Here is a 13618-nt window from a genome sequence, read left to right on the forward strand (position 1 = left end):
CAACAACAATAATTTTATTTTAACTGATGAAATAATGGATGTTAATCAAGCTAATCTACTTAATAGACCTTTTTAAACTTAGATATTAATAATGTGTATACTTTAATTGATAGTTTAACTAAGCGAAGTGTGCTAAAACACTGTTTTACACTTTGTTTTGCAGAAGTGCCTCTTTTGATGTGGAGCCCATCTACACGTTCAGAGCACATTCGTAAGTCTACTTATTCATTAATACAGTCGTGGGCAATACAAAATGGCTTCAAAATATCAAAGGAAAAGACCACTTTTACCCACTTCTGTAAAATCAGAAACATGCATCCAGAACCTGAACTCTCCTTTTTAGATGGAGAAGCCATAAAACAGGGAAAAGAGGCCAAGTTCCTTGGAATCTTACTGGACCAGAAACTAACTTTTAGATCTCAAATCAGCTACCTAAAACAAAGGTGCCAGAAACCTCTGAACATTCTCAAACTGCTCGCAAACACAAAGTGGGGAGCAAATCGAGACCTACTCCTGAACCTGCATTAGACCCTTGTCCTCTCTAGATTAGACTATGGAAGCATAGTGCAAAGTCTATATATTGAAGAACTCCCACTGCACTGGAGATGGAAGTGCCAAGCACTCTGGTACATACTCAAACTAAGAGAGAACACAAGCAACCCAGCCTTCAATACAGTCTTCAAGAGAAACCTCTCTGCAGCTTACGATCTGAAACCAAGCCAGATCAGACCTGTGGGAGAAAGACTACGGTAGGATCTAGAAAACTTTCAGAAAAGAGCAATGCTAAATGATACACAAAGGAAAACCTTTCCCCCATGGGACCTTGGAAGTCCTTGCATCTCAGAAACCTTCACAAATTTCCCCAAGCAAACTACGAGCCCTGAAATAGCACAAAGTATATTCAAGGAATTTGAGGAAAGACAAACAGGCTACTTGTTTATTTACACAGATGGGTCAAAGACACCCACTCACACCGGAGCAGCCTTTTACTCCAAGACCAAAAAACAATGCATAAATATCCCCCCACACAGCTCCATTTTTACTGCCAAAGCACAAGCAATTCTAATGGCTATAACATATTTCCAGAGATCAAGTCACCAGAAGGCTATCATATGCACAGATTCAAAGTCCTGTATTCAAGCCATCAAATCACTAAATATTGACCACCCCATCATTGAAGAAATACTGCATGAACTGAAAACACTGGAAGAATCAAACAAAATTCTGAGGTTTTGTTGGATACCAGGCCACAAGGGTATTAGGGGAAATGAGGAAGCAGATGCCATAGCCAAAAGAGCAGCAGAAGAACCAGTCACACCAATGTACATCCCACCAACAGACTTAAGACCCCTCATAAAGAGTTATGTACAAGAAAAATGGCAGGAGAACTGGGACTTACAAGAAAATAACAAACTCAGGGAAATTCAGCAAAATGTACAACCATACAAAATGAACTATACCCAGAAGAGGGGGGACCAAGTAGCCATCACACGATGCAGAATAGGACACTCGAGACTTACACACGGACACCTACTAAAAGGAGAACAGGCCCCAAAGTGCCTTCATTGCTCAACTACCCTATCAGTGAAACATATTTTATGTGAATGCGAGGTTTTTACCCAGGACAGAAATCTATACCTGATGGGATCGGACATAAAAGAATTTTTTTTTTAAACGGCTCCTTTTAAGATTTTAAAATTTCTGAAAAGCATAAAGTTAAAACATCTGTTGTAATCTCAACCTCTTCAAACACCTTTCTTAAAACATACAAATGGCATGCCATAGAGATGGCTCTAAATACAGAGCTTATAATGGCGATAAAACACAACACAACAACACAACTTATTTATTATTATTGTCTAATCTTTTTTTGATGCATTTCCCCCCAATTTTCCTTACAACCTAGTCATATACAACTGTCTGATTTGTACTTCCGCTTCTACTGCTGCAGATCTCTACTCCTGACTGAGGAGACAGAGACTCTGACACGTGAAGTAGCGAACCGCTTCTTTTTATGTGCTTTAAGCGTATTGGAGATCTGTATTGTGCACCGAGTGCCACATACTGATCTCCATTATTCCCTGTTTTATTGTGCAGCCATTAACAGAGCTTAGATTCGAACTTACGAGCTTGAAATGTCAGCACTGGTGGGCTAGCGTGATTTACCACTGCACCATCTGAGCAGCCTTACTTTCTAATCTTGCAGCGCCAACACTTTTCTCAGCTTTCTTCAAATGTGAAATGCTTTCTTCTTGTGAATGCATTCACCATCAATTATCATCAATCACCATCAGTCTTTGTAGTAGGTATGGTGCAAACAGAGCACATTTGTTTGCTAATATATTCTGTTGTTTTTCATAGTGGGCCTGTGCTCTCATTGGCGGTCACTACAAACGGGGAGCAGTGCTTTAGTGGTGGCCTGGACTCAACAATACAGTGGTGGAATATCCCAGGCTCTAATGTAGACCCTTATGACACATACGGTGAGAATGTATATATTCTATTATATGTACTGTATGGTTTAATTGTGTAGACAGAAAATGTGTTTGTTGCTGTTATCATAGGGTATCACATCATTCATGCACACCACAGTTTAGATGCCTCTTAAACTCTTGGCTGGTTCCACCAGGGGACACTGTTGGCCTAAAAATGGCTGTTAAAATTGTTGCTATACTATTATACTATATTATACTAAATTAATGTATCACATCTTTTCACTTGATAAAAACATGAGCTACATCTTACACTTTTAATATACAACCCATTGGTGAATAAGTGATATAGACTGTCATTTAAAAAATCCCCTCCACTCCTTAATGTGATTATTGTCTTCTAATAAGTATATGTCTAGCTTCTGATAATTGGCTCTGTTTAACATTGAAACATCTCCGGAGGCTGGTGAAGGTTGACCACTTTTATCTGAAAGCTCTTAAAATAAATGCCTACATCTTCAAGTTTGCAAAGAACACCTGCACTTGAAAAGAGTGCATATGACTTTTAGTTTTATGTCAGGGTGGCGCTGTGGCTCAGTGGGTAGCGCTGTCTCCTCACAGCGAGAAGTTCCTGGGTTCAATTTCCAGGTAGAGTGGTCCGGATCCTTTCTGTTTGGCGTTTGCATCTTCTTCCGGTTTTCTCTGGGTGCTCTGGTTTCCTTTTACAGTACAAAGACCATCACATCTAGTGATAGGAGAGTGCCCCTGGATCTGTGATCACTGTAAAATATCTATAACAATTGAACACATACACTGATGAGGCACAACATTATGACCACCTTCCTAATATTGTGTTGGTCCCCCTTTTGCTGCCAAAACAGCCCTGCAACTGTGATGCACTGTGTATTCTGACACCTTTCTATCAGAACCAGCATTAACTTCTTCAGCAATTTGAGCTACAGTAGCTCGTCTGTTGGATCGGACCACACGGGCCAGCTTTTGCTCCCCACGTGCATCAATGAGCCTTGGCCACCCATGACCCTGTCGCCGGTGTACCACTGTTACTTTCTTGGACCTTTTTTGATAGATACTGACCACTGCAGACCGGGAACACCCCACAAGAGCTGCAGTTTTGGAGATGCTCTGACCCAGTCGTCTAGCTATCACAATTTGGCCCTTGTCAAACTCGCTCAGATCCTTACGCTTGTTCATTTTTCCTGCTTCTAACACATCAAGTTTGAGGATAAAATTTTCACTTGCTGCCTAATATATCCCACCCACTAACAGGTGCCGTAATGAAGAGATAATCAGTGTTATTCACTTCACCTGTCAGTGGTCATAATGTTATGCCTAGTTGGTGTACTAAGAAAGTGCATAGAACAAAGAAAACTAGCTGTACTACATACAATTAATGGAATATTTAATTAAATCAAAGCAGACACTTATCAAGTTTCTAAAAAACACAAAACCGATAGAACATATTTAAAATCATCATCATAGTCAAAACTTGAAACATGAATGTAACAAGAATCAACACATCTGGTCTGACATTGAACTAGAACTGATGAATTATGTGTAATCTGGCCTCCTGTCATTAATGTAACCAAAGTGTAAAACATGATGTTACTATTCTAATAAACAAACAAACTACAAACAAAGATGTGTGTTAGATGAACTGGAGATACAAAACTGCCAGTGATGATGACGACAGTGAACTTGAACTAATGAACCATGTGTAACCTGAAACTACCTGCCCTGTCTTGAATGTAGCCAACCCCTCAAGACTTGATGATCTAATCTTTCTTAGATCCAAGTGTTCTGGCTGGCTGTTTACTGGGCCACACAGATGCGGTTTGGGGTCTGGCCTACAGCGGAATCAAGAACCGACTGCTGTCCTGCTCCGCAGATGGAACCATCAAGCTGTGGGACCCTCAAGAGAAATCACCTTGTCTCTACTCCTTCAATTCCGAGAGAGGTGAGCGATTGATCATACAAAGCTTACTGCACTATGAAAAAGGAAAAACATGAGTTTTAAGCTTTAATCATCTCAGTCCAGACCAGTAACATGCTGCATGAAGGTTTAGCTGCATCCTCTGCAAAATCGATTTCATTTCTGCCATTTATTTAGATTGTAGCATATATCATTGTTTTTCACACACTAAGTAACCCAAGTAAAAGCAACCTTTTTTCCATTTCATTATGTTTTACCACAGCTTTAACCTGGTCAGGGTTGAGTTTGGACAAGTTTCTCTGTAATTACTGGAGGGCAATGCAGTAACGCACCCCAAATATGTCATCAATCCATTGTGGGGTCTCAGCCACCCCTCACCGTCCCCGACATAGCCAATCATGTCTGTATGTTCTGTTTGTAGACGCTGACCTTCACATAGCATTTAAAGTCAAATTTATTTGTATAGGGCTTTTTAGAATAGACATTGTTTCAAAGCAACTTAACAGAACCCAGGACCAACAGACCAAAAACCCCTGTTGAACAAACCAGTGGTGACAGTGGCATGGAAAAACTCCCTTAAATTACAGGAAGAAACCTTTAGAGGAACTAGACCACTGTGGTTCCCACTAGCACCACTGGGGATGTAGACCCTGGATCCCAGCAGTATTGGGTTAGCATAATTTACCACTGCACCACTAACCTATTTATAAACGCTTTAATAAGCCACTATTCAATTTATATAGGGAACCATTCAACACCATCCTCTCCTCAAATTGACCGCAACTTAATGCTTTCTGTAATAGAATAATCAGCCCTTCACATTGCTGTGAATAAAAGCTGTTTCTGTGAAAATAGTAGTGTCACGAGCATGTTTTACTATTAACAGGAAACCGATAAAGCTGTATGCGTGTGTTGGTGTGCTGATGAGTCTGTGTTTTTATCTCGCAGAGCACGGCGTTCCCACATCGGTGGATTTTAACGGTTGTGATCCAGCATACATGGTGACTTCTTACAACACTGGCAGTGTCATCATCTATGATCTAGAGACTTCTCAGTCAGTGCTCGAGTTCCCAGTACAGAAGGACAGCAGTAAGTCATGTCTTTTAATAACACATGACTATAAGACTTCCATGTATCAGTTAGAGAATATACATATAGACTTTCTTTAAGAAAAGACACATCAGTGATTGAAGCTTAACTCCTGTGTTTGCTTTTAGCTCTGCCTTTTGGGAATCATATTAATAAAGTTGTGAGTCACCCCACACTGCCAGTTACAATCACAGCCCATGAGGACAGGCACATCAAATTCTTTGATAATAAATCAGGTAGGTCAAGTCAAGTCAACTTTATTTATATAGTGCTTTTTACAATAGACATTGTCTCAAAGCAACTTTACAAAATCCAGGTGCTGGTAGACGTTTTTTCAGTTGTCTGGTTATATTTCATTTGACTTAAAATGTTCAGCACAAGTTGATTAATTTAATAAATCTGTTATTGTGTAGTGTATTTGCCAGGCTGATCTAATATTACTGGGTGTAGTAATTCAGGTGTGTTTTTTGGATGAGGTATATTTATATATTTTGATGTGTCTTGACTCTACCCTTTAGGTAAAGTGATTCATGCAATGGTGGCTCACCTAGATGCAGTCACCAGTTTGGCAGTCGATCCTAATGGCATCTACCTGATGTCAGGAAGTAAGTACTGCTGGCTTCTTCCTCTGCTTATCTTTGTGCTCCTATATATGCATACACACACCTGGTCACACCATTTGACTTTTGCATCGCTTCTCAAAGTAAGCGTGGTCAGACTGTAAAACTGGTGGACTATTGTGGCTCAGTGAGCAACTCCTGACTAATTGTGAACCATGTCTCAACATGGGGAGCTGTAGCCTAGTGGTAAAGGTGCTGGTCCAGTAATCAGAAGGTTGCCAGTTCAAGTCCCATCACTGTCATGTGGCCACTGTTGGGCCCTTGAGCAATGCCCTTAACCCACAATTGCTTTGAAAATGTAATTTTTATTGAATAATTCGTAGTCGAGTTGGATGATATGGATGTAAACTGCTGTACGAAGCGCTTAAGCATTCTGGATCACATGTTATTTATACAAAGCACCATTACATTCAGAGGTTAACACAACATTACACTTGTGTTATTGATTGTAGACCCACATTTTAAACTGGTTGCTATGGCAAATTGTATTTTATTTATTTATGAAGGCCTGGTGTGTCCGAAGCCTTTAGAGCAGTGGTCCCCAACCACTTGGCCGCAGACTGGTACCGGTCCGTAGGTCATTTATTGCCGGGCCGCACAGAAAGAATAAATAATTAGAGATCGCTACACGAGCAATTATTGTTTCTAATCACCACTAGGTGGGAGCAGCGTCTTGTTGCATCAAAAAAAGCTCAGGATTCACTGATTTTCCATTCTATAGTTATTCTATTTTAAATTTCCCCGCCGGTACATGAAATTATATCTTATGACACCAGTCCATGGTGCAAAAAAGGTTGGGGACCGCTGCTTTAGAGGTTATATACACGAAGCAAAGAAACCTGTTTTGTTTTGGTTTTTTTTAATTGTCTAAACACCTTTCCTCTGACTTCATGTACCTCTTTAGACACAATAACCGGGTTTCCATCCAAACGTTTTGCAAGTGCAAAGCGCATTTATGAAATATCGGCAGAAAAAAAGCGGAAAATGTCGCGTTTCCATCAACTACAGTTATGCGAAAAAACCTTTACATCACGTGAGAGACGTCGGGCAGAACGAGCAATGGCCCATCTAATGTGGGCTCAAATCTCCGTGCCACGGCGGCGTTCACCCCGCATCTGGGAACGTAAACGCACTAAACAATTTTGGGAGCACATTGTGCAGAACCATTTTTCAGACGAGCTTTGGATCAAGAATTTCAGAATGCAAAAATCAGCCTTTGATGAGCTATGCACCATGATCGGGTCATCTGTAGAGCCAAAAGTTTACAGTCACCGGCCACCCGTGCCAACTGAAAAGAGGATTGCTATTGCCTTGTACAAGCTGGCCACTTGTGCGGAGTATAGGGTAGTGGGTGAGACGTTCGGCGTAACAACAGTTCACCGTAGTGTATACGCTGTATGCCAAGCAATAACATCAAAACTAATGAATCATTACGTCATATTACCAAATGCGCAGGAGGCAGAAGAAGTAGCACAGCGTAATTATGCAGCGCACCACATACCACAGGTGTACGGTGCACTGGATGGTACACACATTCCAATCCTCCCTCCAGCAGTCGGGTACAGGGACTATGTAAATCGAAAGGGATTGCCATCGATTGTTTTGCAGGCACTTGTGGATGATCAGTTGTTGATATCATGATGTATGTGTTGGCTCTCTCTGCAGTGCACATAATATACAGTATATATGCGTGTGTGTGTGTGTGACTTAGCGCTTGAAACGTCACCGTTTATTCGCAAAACCTGTTTCCATCACCTTCTTTCACATTTCGGTGATGCGATATTCTAACTTTTCCACCTCGTTCAAGCGTGAAAACTTTTTTTGCGATATTTGGTGGATGGAAAACCGTCTAGTGATGGCTCAGTGGGTTGAACTCTAGGCTATCTATCGAAAGCATGAGGGTTAAAATCTCAGCTCTGCCAAACAGTCACCAATGTGCCCTTGAGCAAGGCCCTTAACCCTCTCGGCTTCAGGGGCGCTGCAAATGACTGACCGTGAGCTGTGATCCCAGCTCCCAAACAAGGTGGGATGTGCGGAAAAAGCATTTCATTGTAATGTAGTGTAGTGAACCCAGTATCGTGAATCGTATCACATTGTAGGTAGAGTGTGTCGTTGTATATGTATATATGTATGTTATATAATGTAATGTACTGTACATAGTTGTAATGTACTATGTATATTATGACAAATAAAGGCATTCTATTCTAGTCCAAAAATACAGCTGGACAATAAAATTATGAAAGCATCTGAAAGTGCTACGCTGATGATTAATAACTCTTCACTTTGTTAAACAGGTCACGACTGTTCCATCCGCCTGTGGAACCTGGACAGCAAAACGTGTGTACAGGAAGTCACCTCTCACAGGAAGAAGTCAGACGAGTCCATATATGACGTTGCCTTTCACCCTTCTAAGGCGTTTATAGGGAGCGCCGGGGCCGACGCCCTGGCCAAAGTGTTTGTATAGACCCCATTCACCGATTTCAGAGTGAACTCACCCTCACCGTCAGACAGAGAGAGATCCAACTACTTCACTGCCTATCTGACAAGAATAGCGTTTCCTATGCTTCAGCTGAATTAACCTTCTCCGGTGCCAGCACTTTTCTGATCATGCCAAGCTGTGGACTGTCGGTTTAGTGAGGCCTGTGTGAAGCGACCACTTAGTTTGATCTTTTCCCTGAGCTGGAGTTACACCAGTGTTTTCTTTTAATTGGGTTTGAAATGTATGTATGGGTTTGCATCATGGGTTGGTATCATGTTTATCAAAAGATCATCACAGTGAGGGCAAACAAGCTGCACTAGAGGAAGTAATCTTCCTCACTGCATTGCTTTGATTATTTGCCCTCTGACCTTAATGTACCGATATAAATCAATTAAAACAACCATACCATTTAAATTCATCGACTTCACACACTAGCATTTGCTTCACGACAGTTTTGTGTGTAAAAGAAAGCTATAGTTTTTATAATCCTTTTATATGAATAAAGACTGTGGTAGCAAAAAAATTTTTAAATAAAAAGGCAGTGTGTTTCCATTCAGACATTCCATCTGAATCCAGTCTGTCCTCTTATATCACCGGACGACCTCGACACACCCTGCTTTCCCCAGGTCTACTATGTGACAGCGTTAATTGTATAATGGAAGGAAGACTGAACGGTAGTAGAAGCACAGTTGATTTTGACCTGAAAGCTCTTTAGGTATCCACATGTAAGCGGCACCCGATCACTATGTGATGTTTTTGTACATCTGACTGTAATTGAGTTTATTTATCACCGTTAGGCAACTGAGCGCTATTGGCTTATTATTTATTTCAGTATTTCGGGTAGGTCTTAGCCTCTTTTTGTATAAACATACAAAGCCTGAGCGATTGGGCTCTCAAGTTTAAAAAAAAAAGGTAAGAGCAGTCCAAAAAGAAGTAACTAGATTTTTAAATGCAGTTTCATCCTATGCTAAAAATAAGGTTGAAATTGACCTTTATTACATTTTTATAAGTTATAGGGGATCTTAGCATCTGGTGAATGACAATTGAGTTATCACTCTGTCCCTACATTTTATCCTGTAAACCATTTTATTTTCAAACCTACAGTTTATGGTGTAACTAAAACTCTTGTTTGTGTAATGCATGAATAATAAAGTATTTTTTTTCTAGTCTTCCCAAAAAGGTTCTGATCAGTTTGCAGAGTTTTGATGAGTTTTGTAAGACTTTTTTTGATTTGCAAATTTCAGATTTACAGAAGATTTTAAAGACTGTATTTCAGTAAAATCCAACTGGTGAAAAGTAATGTATATAAAATGTCTATAATAAATATTAAATGGTGTACCTGTATATGTAACCTGTCCAATGCCTTATTTCTTTAGGGGTTAGAAACTGGGTGGAAAGCAACTGCTGTGTACATTATTAAATACTTTTAAATAAAGCTTCTCCTGAAAGGTTCTTACAATTAAAGCATAATAATTATAGGTTTTTTATTTTGGGGCGGCACGATGGCTCAGTGGGTAGCACTGTGTGAGTGTGAGTAAATGTGTGTGTGTGTGTGTGTGTGTGTGTTTGCCCTGTGATGGACTGGCCTACCTTTCGCCCAGTGAATTGTACCCACCGCAACAATAAAACAGTGGTAAAACAGACATGTAATTAATAAATTTTTATTTAATGTAGGGGGTGTATAAAATAAATAGCAACTATTAAGTGTGCACGTAAAAAAACTTGTTACTTTGCATGTAATTATTTGGCTTAATGGTAAGAGTCAAGCCTGAGTACTAGGGTTTGAACAAATAAAGCAGGTGCATGGTGGTATGTAAACTAAATTGGGAGGGGGGGGTTAATAAAAGGATAAACAAATAAAAGCAGACAAAACCTGTATGGACTGTATTCCAGTGTATGAATTTCTAAGGTGCAGGCAAAATGTAAAATAATGTCTGTCTTGAGAGTAGGTTACAAAACTGCGCATACAGTATGTGCCTTATCAATAAAACCAAATACTCAACTAATAAGTTGTTAATAATAAGTTTACATAGTCTAAAATGCAGGCCCATTTTATAAACTTCAATGTTTTATTAAAAGCCATGCATGTCAGTTATTACTATTGTAGATGTAACAGGCCCATGTCAGCCTAAAGGAACGTGAGCATTAGTTTGTGTTTTGGGTCATAAGATTGCTGCATAACTTTATTAGATGATTATAATTAAAAATGTTAAGAAATAGAATTCATTGGTTAAAAAAGTTAGTCATCCAGGTCCTGACAGAGCAAGGCACCCCAACACCACTACATTTGACTGTATAATGGAATTCGGTATTTGTTTCTATCAGATATAATGTTGTTTAAAATTATTACTTGCCCATAGAACATTAATCCAAAAGGAGTTATTTAGGTGCAGAGACAATCTTTTGATACTGTAAGATATTTATTTTAATTTGTGAAGTTAGATGAGAACAAAGTAGATTTAGGACATGCTGATCTGGTCAACAGGGGGTGCTGTCATGTAATGGTGTAGAGCAACCTTCGATGACGGGTAATGGACCATTATTGACTGGCAAGTCTCTCCAACTGCAGCAGGAAAAAGTTTACTGTACTCGTGCGGCACGGTGGGTAGCACTGTCGCCTAACAGCAAGAAGGTCCTGGTTCGATCCCCAGGTGGGGCGGTCTGGGTCTTTTCTGTGTGGAGTTTGCATGTTCTCCCCGTGTCTGCGTGGGTTTCCTCTGGGTGCTCTGGTTTCCTCCCACATAATCTTGTGAACTGCTGAATCTTGTGTAATGAGTAACTACCGTTCCTGTCATGAATGTAATCAAAGTGTAAAACATGACGTTAAAATCCTAATAAACAAACAAACTGTAGTCTGAGTTTTTTAACTGACTGTTTTATATTTAACTGAAAAAGGCACCAAATGTGTGTGCATGCTTACATATTGTTTATAATACTGAATAAAAAATGAAGGCAGTTTATTATGAGCTTGCATGTTGTGCATTGGGCATCTTGGCAACATGAGAGACTGAAAGCATTTAACATAAAACATTTACCTTAAAACTTAAATTATTTAACCTAAACCATGCATTTTTCAGGCAAAATATTTATTTTTATTTATATTTTTTTAGAAACTGAAACTAAATTTTTGAAGTGAGTGTATCCTGGCCCTTAGCAATTTGAATTTGTGAAATAGAATTCATTGCTTAAAAATGTGCATCTAAATTTGTGGATTATTATGTGCTGGTCTCCAGGTATTTGTGGGGAAAGGGGGTTCAAATTAAGGAAATTACAGTACAAATTTAGAAAGGAAAAGACAAAATGGCCATGAAAGGTCCTTCCCAAAACTGTTGGCCACAAAGTAAGAAGCTTTTTGTTTATTCATATTTTTTATTTTTTCATTCAGTTTATTAATTCCCATTTTTTAATTCCTCTGCTGCGTGCACAGCTATTATAAAATAATGAATTAGTGTATGCATGTACTAGATAGGTGTACATAATTAAGAGCTCAGTAAGTGCTAAACAGCACCGATATAGTTTATCCCTGCAAAACAAAATGTATACATGTAGAAAGTGGGGTACAATAGATGATAGTACATGCTCAGGCTGTCAAGTCATTTAAAATTGTTGTATTTTGCATACATGCTTCTTAAGGCCACTTAATTTTTTTATGATTATGATCAATGCCTTTTATACTCCTTGTCTCAAGGACTGCAATGTGCTAATTTCTGGGTTTAGTTTGTTTCTGAGCTTGATTCACTAAATGGGTATTGACAAGTGCCCTTGTCAACATTTGCTATGTGATTAGTAATTTCTAATATTGTTGATTCAGTTGTACAGAGTGCCATTCTCACATCTAATGACTTCAAGGTTTCTTTAACCAAACCCATTTCTATACAGCGTATAAACCACAAAAACAAGTGCGTAAGCCAGTGCGTAAGCCAGTGTTTTCCTGGAGGCCACTGCACTGCAGAATTTAAGGCTTTTTCTTACTCCCCGCACACCTGATCCAGCTTATGGAGGGCGTGATAATTAGTTTTTATCCAGCGGCACAAAAAGAATTGTACATGTGAAGAAAGACTATAAATCAAATTAACATGGTCTATACAGATTAAAATTACTAAGTTTATTTCTTTTCTAAGCATTCAATTTGTTGGTTTTGAACAACAGAATAAACGGTTTTATGGAGTACTGCATTATATGTGCTTTGTAGATGTGAGCATTAGGTGAAGTAGTAGAGAAGAGAAAATTGTTAAAATTTCGTGCTTACAAAAAAAGAAAAAAAGATAAAGAAAAGTGTAAAAGGGCTTTTAATAGAGGACTGTAATGAAACAGACTGAAAGATTTTGGAGTCACAGAACAGTGTTCATGTCTGAGCACTGCATGGTACACCTAAATTGCTATTAAGTCACCTGGACTTCTGATGCCTGATCTTAAATTAAGATCCCTAAACATACTGTAATGCTTACATTTATAAAAGAGCGTTGAAAATGTATTGTTTGATCTTATTGTACATTTGGATTTTTTAAGTCTGTGATTTAAAACCTCTTAATAAATCCGATTGAACGGAAAAACAAAATTATCACTTATGCTGGTTGGGATCTAATGGGATATCATTAACAATAAATATAAACGTATTATGGTTAATTCATTAAATGTAGACTTGATCCATTCACACACACCACTCTTCTTCTTTTAATAAATCCACCTTTGTTGACAAAGGAAAAAACAGACCATTGTGTAAAAACACCTTGTCCTTTATTGAGAAGAAAGTAATAAATTAAACAGAAATGTACTGTACAATTACTTTGCTGCTTCTCAGATTGCAAGGCACTTAGGCATGCATATACATGTGTATACAAGAAACATGTAATAGGTGCATAAATGTGCATTATGCATCATTAAAAAACATTAATGTAGAATTAACACAATTTAATCTAAGATCTCCTATCCATAACAATGCTTCTGGTGTGACCAGGACAGACATATAACATGTGTCATTAACATACAATAAGAAAATGTAACTAAGTCAAATGTTGTGGTACTGTTATACAGTGCTTGTATTAGT

General features: G+C 38.9%; 1 protein-coding gene across 1 annotated transcript in view; it reads left to right on the forward strand.

The window, feature by feature from the left end:
- The window catches only part of strn3 (striatin, calmodulin binding protein 3), a 36182-nt gene extending 26176 nt beyond the window's left edge, over positions 1-10006 (forward strand). Inside the window, exons 8-14 of the mRNA XM_063007922.1 lie at positions 164-211; positions 2362-2483; positions 4240-4407; positions 5332-5472; positions 5601-5708; positions 5991-6077; positions 8387-10006. Of these exons, the coding sequence (XP_062863992.1) occupies positions 164-211; positions 2362-2483; positions 4240-4407; positions 5332-5472; positions 5601-5708; positions 5991-6077; positions 8387-8556 (844 nt within the window). The 3' untranslated portion in view covers positions 8557-10006. The remainder of the gene's footprint in view (positions 1-163; positions 212-2361; positions 2484-4239; positions 4408-5331; positions 5473-5600; positions 5709-5990; positions 6078-8386) is intronic.
- Positions 10007-13618: the final 3612 nt, after the last annotated feature.

This window comes from Trichomycterus rosablanca, chromosome 13 (assembly GCF_030014385.1).
Source record: "Trichomycterus rosablanca isolate fTriRos1 chromosome 13, fTriRos1.hap1, whole genome shotgun sequence".
Taxonomy (NCBI): domain Eukaryota; kingdom Metazoa; phylum Chordata; class Actinopteri; order Siluriformes; family Trichomycteridae; genus Trichomycterus; species Trichomycterus rosablanca.